Genomic DNA, 13,400 nt, shown 5'->3' on the forward strand with positions numbered 1-13,400 from the left:
CGAACTTGTTGAATTTTTTGTCTGAAGGCTTGGAGTTCCATGGAGACGGCAAGATCGTGTGGGTCTTAACCATTCCATGTGGGCGTCCCTCTCGCTTCATCCTGCCTGCTTCAGATTGCGGGCTTGAATTTGGAAGAAAAAGAAGTAAAAAACTGTCTTGATGATGAAAGGCAAGGTGTTGTCTGTCTCAATTTATAGGAAGTTGAGTTGGTGATAGGAACTTGGGGAGCAAGGAATGTTTTGTATCAGAAAGAAAACTAGGCAGCAAGGTGTTTAGGTCGGTGAGTAATTATATAGATGATCGTGTTGACCAAGCTAATTATATAGATGACTTTGTTATTAAATTAAATTAAAGGAAATGATTTTCATCCCTTTGATCATTTTGAATCTAATCTAAACCGTTGGCCCCAATACGAAACACAACGCCCAAATTAAAGCATGCTTCGATCCCCACGTTCTTAAATGTACTGAATACAAAATATTCCACTCTCTCCTTGGCGGAGGAGGGGTTCCGAGTGGCCGGCCAGAGAGAGCATTATTATACAATATTTTAGGTTTGTTTTTTTATATAATATTTTACTTTTCAATTAAACAGTAAAGCACTTCTTTATATTTTTTTAAATTTCATCCTTAAACTATTTTTTATTTAATTTTTTTTATAATTCAATTTCATGATATAAAATTTTAAATTACAAGAGAATAACAAAATTAAGAGTAAGAGGACCACAATATAAAACATGAAAGAAATACTCAATCACAAAGTTTTTAGAAATTTTATTCTAGTCCAAAAGCTTATTTTATTTATTTTTCACTCATTGAGTTTGAGAGCTAAGAAAAAAAAAATCATAAAACAAAGATGCAGGGAGAGAGAAAGTTGTTATTTGACCACAATCCATTCACAAAAAAAAAAAAATATTTGTGTTAATGGAATCTATTCAACGAGAGAAGTTCAATGAATGTGATTTTTTACTTTAAATATTATGAATGATCATTTTCAGTTCAGTTTGATTTTTATCTAAAAAAATAATCAAACCAAATTATTTATAAAAAAAAAACAAAACAAAACCAAACCAAAATTGATTCAAACCGACCGGTTTTGGTTCGGTTTAATTATTCTAGAACAAATCTGAAAACCCAATCAATTGGTTTCGGTTTGGTTCGGTTCAATTTCGGTTTAGTTCAGTTATTTTATATTAAAAACAAAAAACTATATTGATTTTTAGGGTTTTTTTTTTATAATTTCTAATAGGTTTAGTTTCGGTTTGACTTGATTTTTTATTAATTTTGTTTTGGTTCAGTTTTTCGGTTTTAGGCTTGTGAAATCAAAACTGAACTGAACCAGACAGTTTTTTTAAATATCATAATCGGTTTCATTAGTTTTTTTTAATTTTAGTTCGGTTTTTTTCGGTTTTTTTCTGGTTTTTTTTTGTTTTTTGGTTTTTTTACTCACCTCTAATAACACTTGATCGGGAAATTAGATTGGAGTTTATTTTGATTTTCTTGATTCCATTGATTTTGATTTTTTTTGATTTTGTTAATTTTTATTTTTTAAGTAATTTTTGGGTATTTTAAGGTTGACAATTGATTTATAAAAGTTTTTGATGTTTTTAAATAAAAATATGTGAAAAATAGATTTTTAGGTATAACCCTCTCCACACGCCACCCCTGATTTTCTAATCATAATATTTATTAATGTGTTTTGTAGATTTTAATTTAAATCTTCATGGTAACAAATTTCAAAATGACCCTTATTTATTCTTAAAATAATATATACAAGAAAAAAACAGACTGTGCCTATATACCCATTACTTTATTTTTCAAAATACAAGTCATGTAACAAAAAAGAAAGAAGAAGAAAAAAGCACGTAGCTTGTCCACGGTGTCACATTAGGAGATCTATAGTGCATTGTGCACAATGCGGGGCGTTTAAGGTTTTTTTGGGTTAATAGTTAATGAGCTATGAGATCGGGAAATATCTTACATTAAAGATCGGGAAATATCTTATATTAAAGTGGTTGTGTCTGTGTTTTACTTAAAATATATATAACATATTTGGTTAAGAAAAAAAAAAAAAAGTTAAGGAAAGCAACTCCATATTGCTTCTTGCGCGGATGAAATTCATTGAATAGTAGAGTATGCCTCCATTATTCATGTGAATAGTAGAGGCATGCTTCACTGTTTTGGTCAGACTGAGTTTGGTCCAAAACTCAAAATATAGTGAACCGGGTCCAATCTAGTAAAATAAAAAAATATTTTTTTTATTTTTTAATTGTGTTTTATTTGAAAAACTAGTGTTTAAGATTATTCAATGACGCTACATAAATTAAACAGGAGATCGCTCGATGACGTAGCATTTGCAGAATTTGATGGCAATCTCAATTTTATTCTTGATTATATTTTACCTAATGTCGTTGCGCGCTTGAAAAACCAAGAAAATTGTAGTCCTCGTCGGATGTATTTCATACGTGATGAAATTGTAGCAGTTTAATGGAAAAATAAAAAATATTTTATATAAAGTATTATTTATTTCATGATGTAATAGCAATAGTTAAATCTATAATATTTAAATTAAAAACCATCAATATTAATATATATATTAATTATTTTATAACTTTAATTTCAAAAGTATTATTAATTAAACACATTAAACTATTTTTTGTTCAATCTCAATTTTAACCACAGTTTTAACCAAATATACATAAATATCAAATCAACCTCAATCAAAAATACTTTTTATAAAATAATTTTTATTCAAACCACAATTATAAAAAACTATCAAAATACCAAAAAATACTAAACAAAAAAAAAATTGACTTAGGCCTTGTTTGTTTCCCGGAAAGTAGTTTCCGGGAAACCATTTTCCAAACTTTCCTGTGTTTGTTTGTCATTAGGAAAATTGGTCAGCGGAAAACACTTTCCGGTCAACGGAAAACACTTTCCAGTCAATTTTAGTCCAAAAAAAAATTGACTTGGTTTTAAGGAAAGTGTTTTCCTTTTAACTGTGTTTGTTTTCCGGAAAGTGGTTTCTGGGAAAGCACTTTCCAAACTTTCTTGTGTTTGTTTGCCAGTAGGAAAGTTGGTAAATGGAAAACATTTTCCAGTAAAAGGAAAATTTGGCTTGGTTTTCAGGAAAGTATTTTCCTGAAAAATTTGAGGGGAAAACACTTTCCGGAAGTTGTGAAAAATTTAGAAATGTCATTATTTGCTGATTATATCAAATTTGATCCTCAAACTTTTGATTGTTATATTATATTTTGTTTTGAATATTTATTTTTCAATTTCATCTCTTAAAATTTTTTTTATATTAACTTTGGTCCTTATTTTTATAATTGCTATTTGCTTTTTTTCTTATCATTTTTTTATTGAAATTTTTTAATTATCAAATTTGATCCTCATTCTTTTGATTGTTACTTATTTTATTTGAAATAATTTATGAAATGTTGATTATTATTATTTTAATTTCTTCATTTTTCATTTTTTTTTCATTTTTAGATTTGATCCCTATATTTTGATTATTATTTGTTTTATTTGAGATAATTTATGAAATTATATTTTTTTTTTTCAATTTCATTCTCATTCAACTTTTTAATTTGTAAGATTTGTTTCTCATTATTTTAATAAACTTGAGAAAAATAAAATATTAATAAGTTATTTTCCAGCTCATTTTCCATGACATAACCAAACACTGGAAAGTGTTTTCCAGTTCAATTTCCATAACACTACCAAACATCGGAAAATACTTTTCCGGAATTCATTTTCCAGGAATTTACTTTCTCTGGAATTCACTTTCCAGGAATTCACTTTTCTCGAAATTCACTTTCCAAAGGAATTTACTTTCCTGCAAACAAACGGAGCATTAGAAGAGTTTCTGCACCGAAAGAAGGGACTTGGAAGTTGGAAAAAGCAATCCAATTTCCTGCTTGCTTTGATGACATGTCAATGGGAAGAAAGCAGGTGAAGAATAAAGCGAGAGTATTTATAATGATAACACAAGTGAGTTTTTATTCTTACATGTAACCTTTTTGTATGGCTTGTGTTTTTTCCAACGAATCTAAAAAATATGTTCTTATACGCTGAGCCAATTTCAAGCTAATTGGATCGATTCCTTCCATCCTTATCAATTAAGATCAAAATTGACCAAAACTTAAAAACGAGGGTGAGATTGTCGGTTGTTTACAAATATAGGGACCAAATAAAAAAGGCGTCATCTAAAACAAAACGGTCCAATTTTTCAATCTCCCTGCTTCTCCAAAGTCGATGCCCTAAACCCTAACCAGAAATCACAGTTCCATTTCCAGCTGAAGAATCAAATGGCAACTTCACTAATAGCCAAAACCCTAAACTCAATCAAAAACCCTCAACTCTTGGGACCACTTACCCGCCAATTCGCCTCAATCGCCACCGTCCAATCCGAAAACCCGTCTTCCTCTTTCACTTTCGCTGACTCCGACAGCAATAGCAGTAGCAGTTGTAATGACAGCAATATATACATGAAGAAGGGACTTCCAAATTGTAATGTGAAAGGCGAGAAGGATTCATCTTCGGTGACAATGCCGATGTCATCAATGACAGGGTCAATTGTGGGCAAGAGGTTTTATAAGCAAGTGACAACAAGAGAAGCCGATGACGGGAATGGATGGAATGTGATGCTTGATTATAGAACTCTTAAAACTCCTTCTAAAAGGCCTCTCAAGTTGCCCACTCTAGCTCTTGCTAAGGCTATTGCTGCTGAATGGGATTATCAGGTTTGCTTTATTTCAATTGAGTGTTGTTGGATTTGTAAGAGCTGAATTGGGTTTCTTTTTTATTTCTTGACTTGTGGATTATAGTAGTTCAAAAGGGCTTCTTTTTATTGATTCGATTTGGAGTCCTGATATTCATTTTCAATTGGGTTTTTAACAAGATTCAATTTCCAGCCCTTGATTTTTGGGGTTTATTCAATCTTTTTGAATTGTTTTTGGATATGAAATATGCTCCTTTTATTCGGGATTCTGCTGTGTCGTTTGGCAGCAAAAGTCAAATGGAAACGATTCAAAAGTTGCATTTCTTTTCCCTCTTTGATTTTGTGATGTGTGAATGATTGGATGAAGTAATGAAATGTTACTTGTTGTAGCAAACAGATGGGATCAGGCCTTTTACAATGCCTCTCATGAAACTTGCATGCACTGCATTGGACAGAGTCCCACTCACCCGGCCGAAGATTATTGAACACTTGATGAAGAAATTTAGTCAGGATTTAGTATTCTGTCGTGCTCCTGAGGATAATGTTCTCACTAGTGGTGTCTATGGTATGTTATTCATCCACAAGTCTGATGCTATATTCAGTTTTGATTCATCATTTGATTGTTTGTGCTTTTTCTTGGAATTGCTCTCTTCAATTTCCTGTAGGTGACATGTTCTTTCATGAAATGTAAGTTTTTTGTTTTTTTTTAGAGCACCATCTCTTGTCATATGTTTTCTTTTTCAATTGAATGTAAGTAGATATTCCACCATCACAGAGCAACTTAACGGTTTCATAATTGCTGTAATTCTTTATGGATAGAGTTGTTGTCTGTGCTTCTATTTAGTACTTTCTGCGAATGTTTAATAACCTGCTCCATTTGTTCAACATCAATAGCATGGATGTATATATCTTAGTTTGTTTCAAAACATCAAAATGAAAATTCTATTGTTCTTTTGCTGTTTCCAGTACTGTCTAGGAAGATATTTTTGCTGAAGTTTCTCAAGAAAATACATCCTAAAATTAATTTTAATGAGTTCAGTGAAATGCTTATGAATCATGGAGCTTTTATTTTTGGCATAAAGCGCAACTATCCGTGATCCAGAAAGTACTTTTATAGTTGAATTGGTGCAATCGTCTTCCTATTTCTGCTCCACCTAATGCATTCTTGACTTATTGTAAAACAGTAGTAATCTTATGCATGGATATTTGTTTAATCTAAATAACACTAAATATCTGTAACAACTTGCTTTTCTGTTATTTTTTTTCTTTGTCAGAACGGCAGGTGGAGAAATTTGATCCCTTAATTGGTTGGATAAAATCAGAATTTGGTTTTAAGCCTGTTGTGTACTCGTGTCTTTTTGGTGGCAAGCAGGAGGAAGGTCTAGTGAAAGCAATAGAAAACCTTCTAAAACTAACCGATGATTGTCAATTGGCGGTTATTGATGCAATTGCATCTGCAGCACACTCTTTAATAATTGCTGTTGGAATTGTTAAGGGGAAATTGGATATTGAGGAAGCTATTGAGCTTATCAGACTTGAAGAAGATTTTCAGGTTCTCGTTCTTTATCTCTCCTCTTCATCTTCCCCTCTTTTCTCACACAGAGAAAAACACTTGAGAAACTTTATGGATTACTCCCTGTTTTTTGCTTTGCAGGTTGACACATGGGGTTTGGTTGAAGGTGGCCATGACATTGATATTGCTGATCTAAGGGTACAAATCTCCTCTGCTGCTGTTTTCCTGGGCCTTTCCAGGAAATGACCTCTGTACACTGTTGATATTTTTAAACTCAATTGTTAGTTTCAGTGCTGCTACTATTATCTTTAGCTGTAGATCTCAAAGATCTACATTTAACTCTCAAGGTTTTGTAAGAACTTTTGTTGTGATTTTGCTGAGATGTAGTTGATGCAATAATTGTGTCGTTTGCTTATGCAATCAAGAGAACTGATGATGCTAATAGTATAATACTACTATTTATCATGGTCAACAAGAATGAAGTTTTGCTTATACAATCACTACTATTCTGCCTTCTTCAGTAGCCATTGACTTATGCAATTTATCATATGCTTTCCATAGTTGACAATATTAGCAGCAGATCTGTGAAAGGCCTCACGGAGTCATGGTTTTGGTTCTGTTGTGAGAACCAGAAAGTTGACTTTAGAGTTCAAGTGCTTTTAAATGTAATCGCGGGCAATTCCCTTTGTATCTGTTCCAGGCATTCAACGTATTCATGTGATTCTCTGTGCTCTATCCAGCTGCTTCCCTGTTTGATGTGTGGTTTTTTGATGGTTGAAATATTTGAACAAGACAAGTTCCACCGTTAATAGTAGAGATACAAAGTACAAACACTCTGTGAAAACTGGGAAGTTAACTTACTGTAAGTTGATGCTAAAGGAACCACCACGCCGGTATCTTTTCCTAAGTAAATATAAATAAAATCTGGTAGAAATAGGGGTAGCACATGGAAGGCTGCAGACGTACTCGGAGAACAAAAACAGAAAAGACAGATTTGAAATTATAATTTTCATATGGTCTGGTTTTATTACTCCCTGAATAGGCCGCAAACTTAACTTTACAAGCTAAAAGAATCAGAGTACTAAATAGAAAAAGAAACCCAATATAAAATTTGAAATTATGCTAAAAATAAAAGGAAAAAATGATTTAAATATCATTAAGATTAGGACTGGTGACATCTATTCAAGTTGTTCATGGATGGTAGGGTCTTTCCTTTTCCTTCTTTCCTTTCTTGTGGCAATCAATTCCACTTTTGTCTATTAATCTTTTCTTTTTATGCTGTTAATTAGGCTGTAAGATCCTCTTCCATATTAACAAAATATTAAAGTTAAATAAAACTAGAACTAATTAACAAATTACAAGCTTCACAAACAGATTTCTCAGCATCATCAGTGCTAGCTTCTAATATTGGATTGCAAGGTTCTAACTGAGTTCAACATCGAGTGAATAATTAAAAAAAACAGTAAGTCGAATGAGCATAAAATCCATATTGGTGAAAGATCTTTCCCTCCAGTCATGGTAAATGAAGGCACACCATGACAGCTTGAGGATAGTAGAGGTAAGATTTCTCATTTGCACGCTCTACTATGGCTAATCTCCTTGGAAGCATAAGAATTGCATTTTTACAACTGTTTAAACAAAAAAAATCCTGACAGGGTTTGGTTGTCTGCTTCAATTCCTGGGGCAACAGCAACACATATCTTCGAGCAGGCAAGAATCTCATTAAGGGTCTTCTTGGCAGCATTGCACACACACAGGCGGCTGTTTCTTGATGTCACAATTGCAACAAGCAGTATCACAGTCATTGTTACATCCTGCAGAAGAATCAAGTCCATTATTAGCAGCCTGTTTCGAACTTCAGAAACTCAATATCTCTAAACGTTTACATCCTGTTAGTTCCTTAAGAAGAACATCCAAGATCTACGTCTTATTTCTGTCAATTAAAGCAAACATCTTTCCATTTTTACACGATTCACATTTCAGCTCTTACTTGTTGGACTCGAGTCGGAGTGTTTCAGGGAGAGTAGAAAGAAGGACCTTAAACTAAGACATTAATTACCTGCTACAGTTACAAACTGTGGTGTTGGCGGCCCAAGGTCGACGGAGCTGAGGAGAAGCGAGATGCGAGAGCTTGCTTGGACAAAGTCTGCACTCGGAATCATTATGAAGACTAATATCCAAGTTATTCCCAAGACCTCCATTGATGCAATAATGATCCGCAGAAGATTAGCTGCTTAGTAGATGAGGTTCTCTGATTTACAAGGTTTATATAGGCCTATGATCTGCAGTTCAAGTTGAGGCATGAGAGACCTAACCTATTATGATATGACTTGGAAGCCATGAATATTTCTTGTATACAAGTGTTTCCGAATATATAAACAGATCACTCCATAACTGTGTTGATTACAAAGCTATATTTTGTTCTGCGTCTACATCTATATTTCCTTTCCAGAGATAGAAAATGAATCATGACAAGCGTGCGTGACTAGCAGACTTTTTTTATGTATCATTATTATCTTAATAAAGCAAAAACCATTAGAGGTCCTGTCAATCTTTCTCTTGTTAAAATGTTGTCATGCCACCTAATCGTTGGCATCATGTTTTTCATGGCTGTGGTTCTCTCCCTGCCACGTTTACCCAATGTCCGACAACATTTGGACATATTGAGAGAACATAGAAGCGTCTGCAGGAAAATTCATGATGCTAGGAAGTTTCCGTTCAGAAATTGGACATCTAGCACTTATCAGGTGTCCATCCATGTAAAAAAGCAAGCATGAGCTCTATAATTCTATAATTATAATTATCTGAGGTTTTTTTTTTATGGTAATTCACTGTTATTTGTTTAAACCACTTGATAATGATTTTTTTTTTTTATTAAGAGTGTACATAATATTTTCAAATTTTGTTTATTTTTTTTTTCTTTGTTTTCTTACTCTAAATAAATTTATCAATTCATTTACTTTATAATTTTGAAATACTATTATAAATTTTTTATTAGAATTTTAATTTTATTTTCTAATTATTATGTATATGACATGAAAATAATAATGATGATGATGGTAAATTATTTATGAAAATTCAATTCAAATCATTTTTATTTTTAAAATTTATAAATAGATTTTGAATATGATTTTATTATATTTATGATTTTTTTTAGCTTTCAATCACACATAAAATATGGACATATTATTTTGATATTTTTTTTTGTTAACTTACTATAAAAATTACAAAATGTATTTTGGAAAGCAAAAAAAAAATATTCCAATTAAAAACTGTGTTTGATACGTTAATAAGAAAAATTATTATGAAGAGAAAAATTTAAAATGATTGTATTTTTAAATTTAATAATAATATCAAAGAATTTTTAAGACCTAAAATTTTTTTTCACGTTTAAAAACTTTTTGGTCCCTTCTATGTAACGCAGACATAGAAACTATTTATTACAAAATACATCTAGAGGTTTTTTATGGTGCTTTACTGTTCATAAACACTAAACCACCATTTACTCATTTTTAAGAATTTTTTTTTAATTAAATCATTCTATAGCCTAATCAAATGAAATTAGGTTTAAGATTATTGTAAATATAATAAATTAAAAAATAAAGCAAGGCTAGGCAATAGGCATGGCCTAGTGGTGGGTCAGGCGCTAGGCCTAGTCCTTTTATATCTCTAGTCCTTCTATATCCATTTCTTTTGAATTTTAATAATTTTTTTAATTATTATTTATATGATATGAAAATAACAATACCACTAATAATGAAAAATTCATTCAAATTTTTAAATTTAATTCTTAAAATTTTTAAAAATATTATGAACATGATTTTATTACATTTATGAATTTTTTAACTTTCATTCATGCATAAAATATACTTATATTATGTCCATATTTTATGTATGATCACTAAAAGTTTTAAAAGAATATCATAACATGTTCAAAATCAATTTAAGAATTTTAAGAATACAAAAAAAAAAAATGAATTGATTTTTCATTGTTATTAGTATTATTATTTTTTATATCATATACATAATAATTAAAAAATATATTAAAATTCAAAAGGAAAAAAAAATAGAAAAGGACCTGGCCTAGCGCCTGACATCGTTTCCAATTTATTTCATTTTTGTCCTAAAAATGTAATTCCAACTAATATCATTTATCCTACTCCGTATGCAACACACACACACACACACACACATATGCTCCCATGAAAACGGGTCTCTTTCCGGATGTCTTCCTTGTATCTATAAGGGTATTTAAATCAACACCCAATTTATTTAAACTTAATTAGTTATAATTAATCATCTTAATCATCAACCATTTCTTATACCAAATTTCATGTTCATGCCACTTTGTTTCCCAATTTCTCAATTATTCATATTAGCTCATTTTATGTTATAGCGCATCATTATCCCATTTCCATGCTTTCGATTGGAGTTTAATCATACTTAAACTCTTGAATTTATGTTCTCACTACCAAATTAGTGACCAATCACGAAATTCATATAACCATACACATTTACATCCCTAATTTACACAAATATCATGGGGTTTACACAAATATCTCAGGGTTTATAGTCTTTATATTTTGTTATCATGTAATTAAATTAAAAATATATATATTATTAAACTTAATTGAGTCTAGGACCTTACAGTTTCAACAGGTTAACTCAAATTAATCTAATATATATTTATCTTAATGTTAAAAAAATATCAACATATATTTTTTAAGTCTAAATCGTCCATATTACCTTTAGACTTTAACACCTAGACATTATTTTTTGGTTATTTGTTTTTTTTTTTTTTCATTTGGACTCGTCAAGTTGATGAAGTTACACTAAGACAATTCTCATATAATTTAATTTGAAACCTAAACTAGGTAACGAGTCGAGTTGAGATTTTTCAAGTTTCACCTATTAAAAGATGTTTAATGACCATACTAAAAAGGTCCCCGCTATTTAGGTATTTTTTTTTTATGTTAAAAAAAATCTTGCTTTGACGAGCAATGTAGCACAACCAATCATCTACTAATAAACTAAAAGAGTTGAGGAGAAAGAACAATAATAATTATTGTTCAACTAAACTCAACTCACTGAAGACTACAATGTTCATATGTATAATGATTTTTTTTTTGTTTTGCAATTCTATCCTTCCAAGTTACATTAACATGGTTTACATATATATATATATATATATATATATATAATATATATATATATATATATATATATATATATATATATTAAGCCTAATTGAGTCCATGACTTGAGTTATAGGTTCAATAAGTTGACTTAAATTAATCTAATATATTTCTATCTTAATGTTAAACAAATGTCAACTTGAGATATTTTTTAAAGCTAAATCATGGTTTTACTGATATTCCATATCACCTTTAGACTTGCACATTTGGGCATTATTTTTTGGTTATTTTTTTTTTTTTTAGATTGGTTTTTTTTATTTATTTAGACCTATCAAGTCAATGAGGTTATATTAAGACAACTTTCATATGATTTAATTTGAAATTTAAACTAGGTAAAGAGTCGAGTTGAGAGCTTTCAAGTTTCACTCACTATACTAAGTTTCATGACCATGCCAAAAAGTTCCCCAATTCTTAGATATTTTTTTATGTTAAATAAAATATTGCTTTGATGAGCAATGTAGCACAACCAACCATCTAGTAATAAACTAAAAGAGTTAGGGAGAAGGAACAATAAAAATTATTGTTCAACTAAACTCAATTCATTGGGGACTCCAATGTTCATATGTATAATGAATTTTTTATTGTTTTGCAATTCCATCCTTCCAAGTTACATTAAACTTTGTGAAATGGAGTTTTAGGTTGTCGTTAAAAAAGAATTTTAAAAAATAAGGATAAAATTAAAAAAAAATGTATCCCATTTTCATATTGGCATAAAAAACTTCACTTCCATCCCTAAAGTTTCAATTTATATATTATTCGGTCTTTGTTGTTTTAGAAACTTATATTTTGACCTCAACTTTAATTTTTTTTTTTATTTTTCAAACATTGGATGCTGAGAGATGAGAGACAAAGTGCTCTGATAGTTATATTTCGGCTAAAAAAAAAATCAACCTTGGTTCCAATGAGTTTGTCTTTTTTAAAAGAGTTCAGTAAATGTGGTTTTTTTCTTTTAATCATGCAAAAAAAAAATATATATATATATATATATATATAAGTCACTGTAAATTCTTTTTTGATTCATTTAATTGTTACTATACAGAGTGATTAGAGGGTGTGTTTTGGGGTTCAAATGAGTTTATTGAGATTCATATGATGTTTTTAAGTGAAATCAAGTTGCAAAACAAGTTTCTTAAATCCTAAAACTTGAACTCTAATTTCTCAATCATCAAAGACAATTGGAAAATTATCCAATAGATGACATGACATTTGCCATAACAAATGATGTGTCGTTGGTTTAAACAAAAAGTAGAGTTTTTAACAAAAAGTTTATTCAACTAGGCGAGTGAGCTAAATCTCTCTTTTTTTTCTTTTCTTTTCTTTTTACATTTCCTTAGTTGTTTTTTAGATTTTAATTAATAATTTTCTTTTATCTTTTAAATTGTTTAGTTTAATTTTTTTAAATAGTAATTAATATTTTTTAATATTTTTTAATTTTATAATGCTTCAAATTTATTATTATAATTTGTCTTTAAATGTTTTCTTATATTTTATATAAATAAATAAGTTGTATTTGTAAGATATATTTATAAAAACAAAAATTGTTTGTTTTTAGCAATTAAAATTAACCCCTAAGATAAAATAAAACGGATAGTATGAATAAAATATTTATCTATACATCTATTTTTTATTTTTTTTAATATGAAGATTAGATTTTTGCTTTAATATTAAATTAATGTTAACAATATTTCTCTTGATTTATTACTTTAAATATTTTCTAAAGGCAAGTCTTCTAGCAATAGTGACCCTATTTCAACTTATAGCAGAGTAACAAACATGTGAGAAAAAGATATATTTTATGAAGTGTAAATATTATCGCTTTTTTTTTCAATTAAAAAAATTCATGATACCTGAAAACACATTCATATTACTGATATCTTCTTATCTTGTGTTAAAAATTAACTTGGTGTCGTACTCATAATACAATTCATAATACAATGTAGGTGATTGGAACTTGTCTAATAGACAATGT

General features: G+C 29.8%; 1 protein-coding gene and 1 long non-coding RNA gene across 2 annotated transcripts; one reads left to right on the forward strand and one right to left on the reverse strand.

Moving 5' to 3' along the window:
• The first annotated feature begins 4,220 nt into the window (after nt 1-4,220).
• Nucleotides 4,221-6,752, forward strand: LOC118058129 (uncharacterized). The gene is made up of 4 exons (XM_035070836.2): nt 4,221-4,745; nt 5,114-5,288; nt 5,998-6,275; nt 6,378-6,752. Exons 1-4 carry the CDS (start codon nt 4,311-4,313, stop codon nt 6,480-6,482), a joined length of 993 nt encoding a protein of 330 aa, XP_034926727.1. The 5' UTR covers nt 4,221-4,310; the 3' UTR covers nt 6,483-6,752.
• A 936-nt stretch (nt 6,753-7,688) lies between these two features.
• Nucleotides 7,689-8,704, reverse strand: LOC140955726 (uncharacterized). Its single transcript, XR_012170165.1, has 2 exons — nt 8,296-8,704; nt 7,689-8,050 (listed from the first exon to the last, which is right to left on the reverse strand). It is a non-coding gene; the product is annotated as an uncharacterized lncRNA (long non-coding RNA).
• Between the last annotated feature and the right edge of the window lie 4,696 nt (nt 8,705-13,400).

This window comes from Populus alba, chromosome 1, assembly GCF_005239225.2.
Source record: "Populus alba chromosome 1, ASM523922v2, whole genome shotgun sequence".
NCBI lineage: Eukaryota > Viridiplantae > Streptophyta > Magnoliopsida > Malpighiales > Salicaceae > Populus > Populus alba.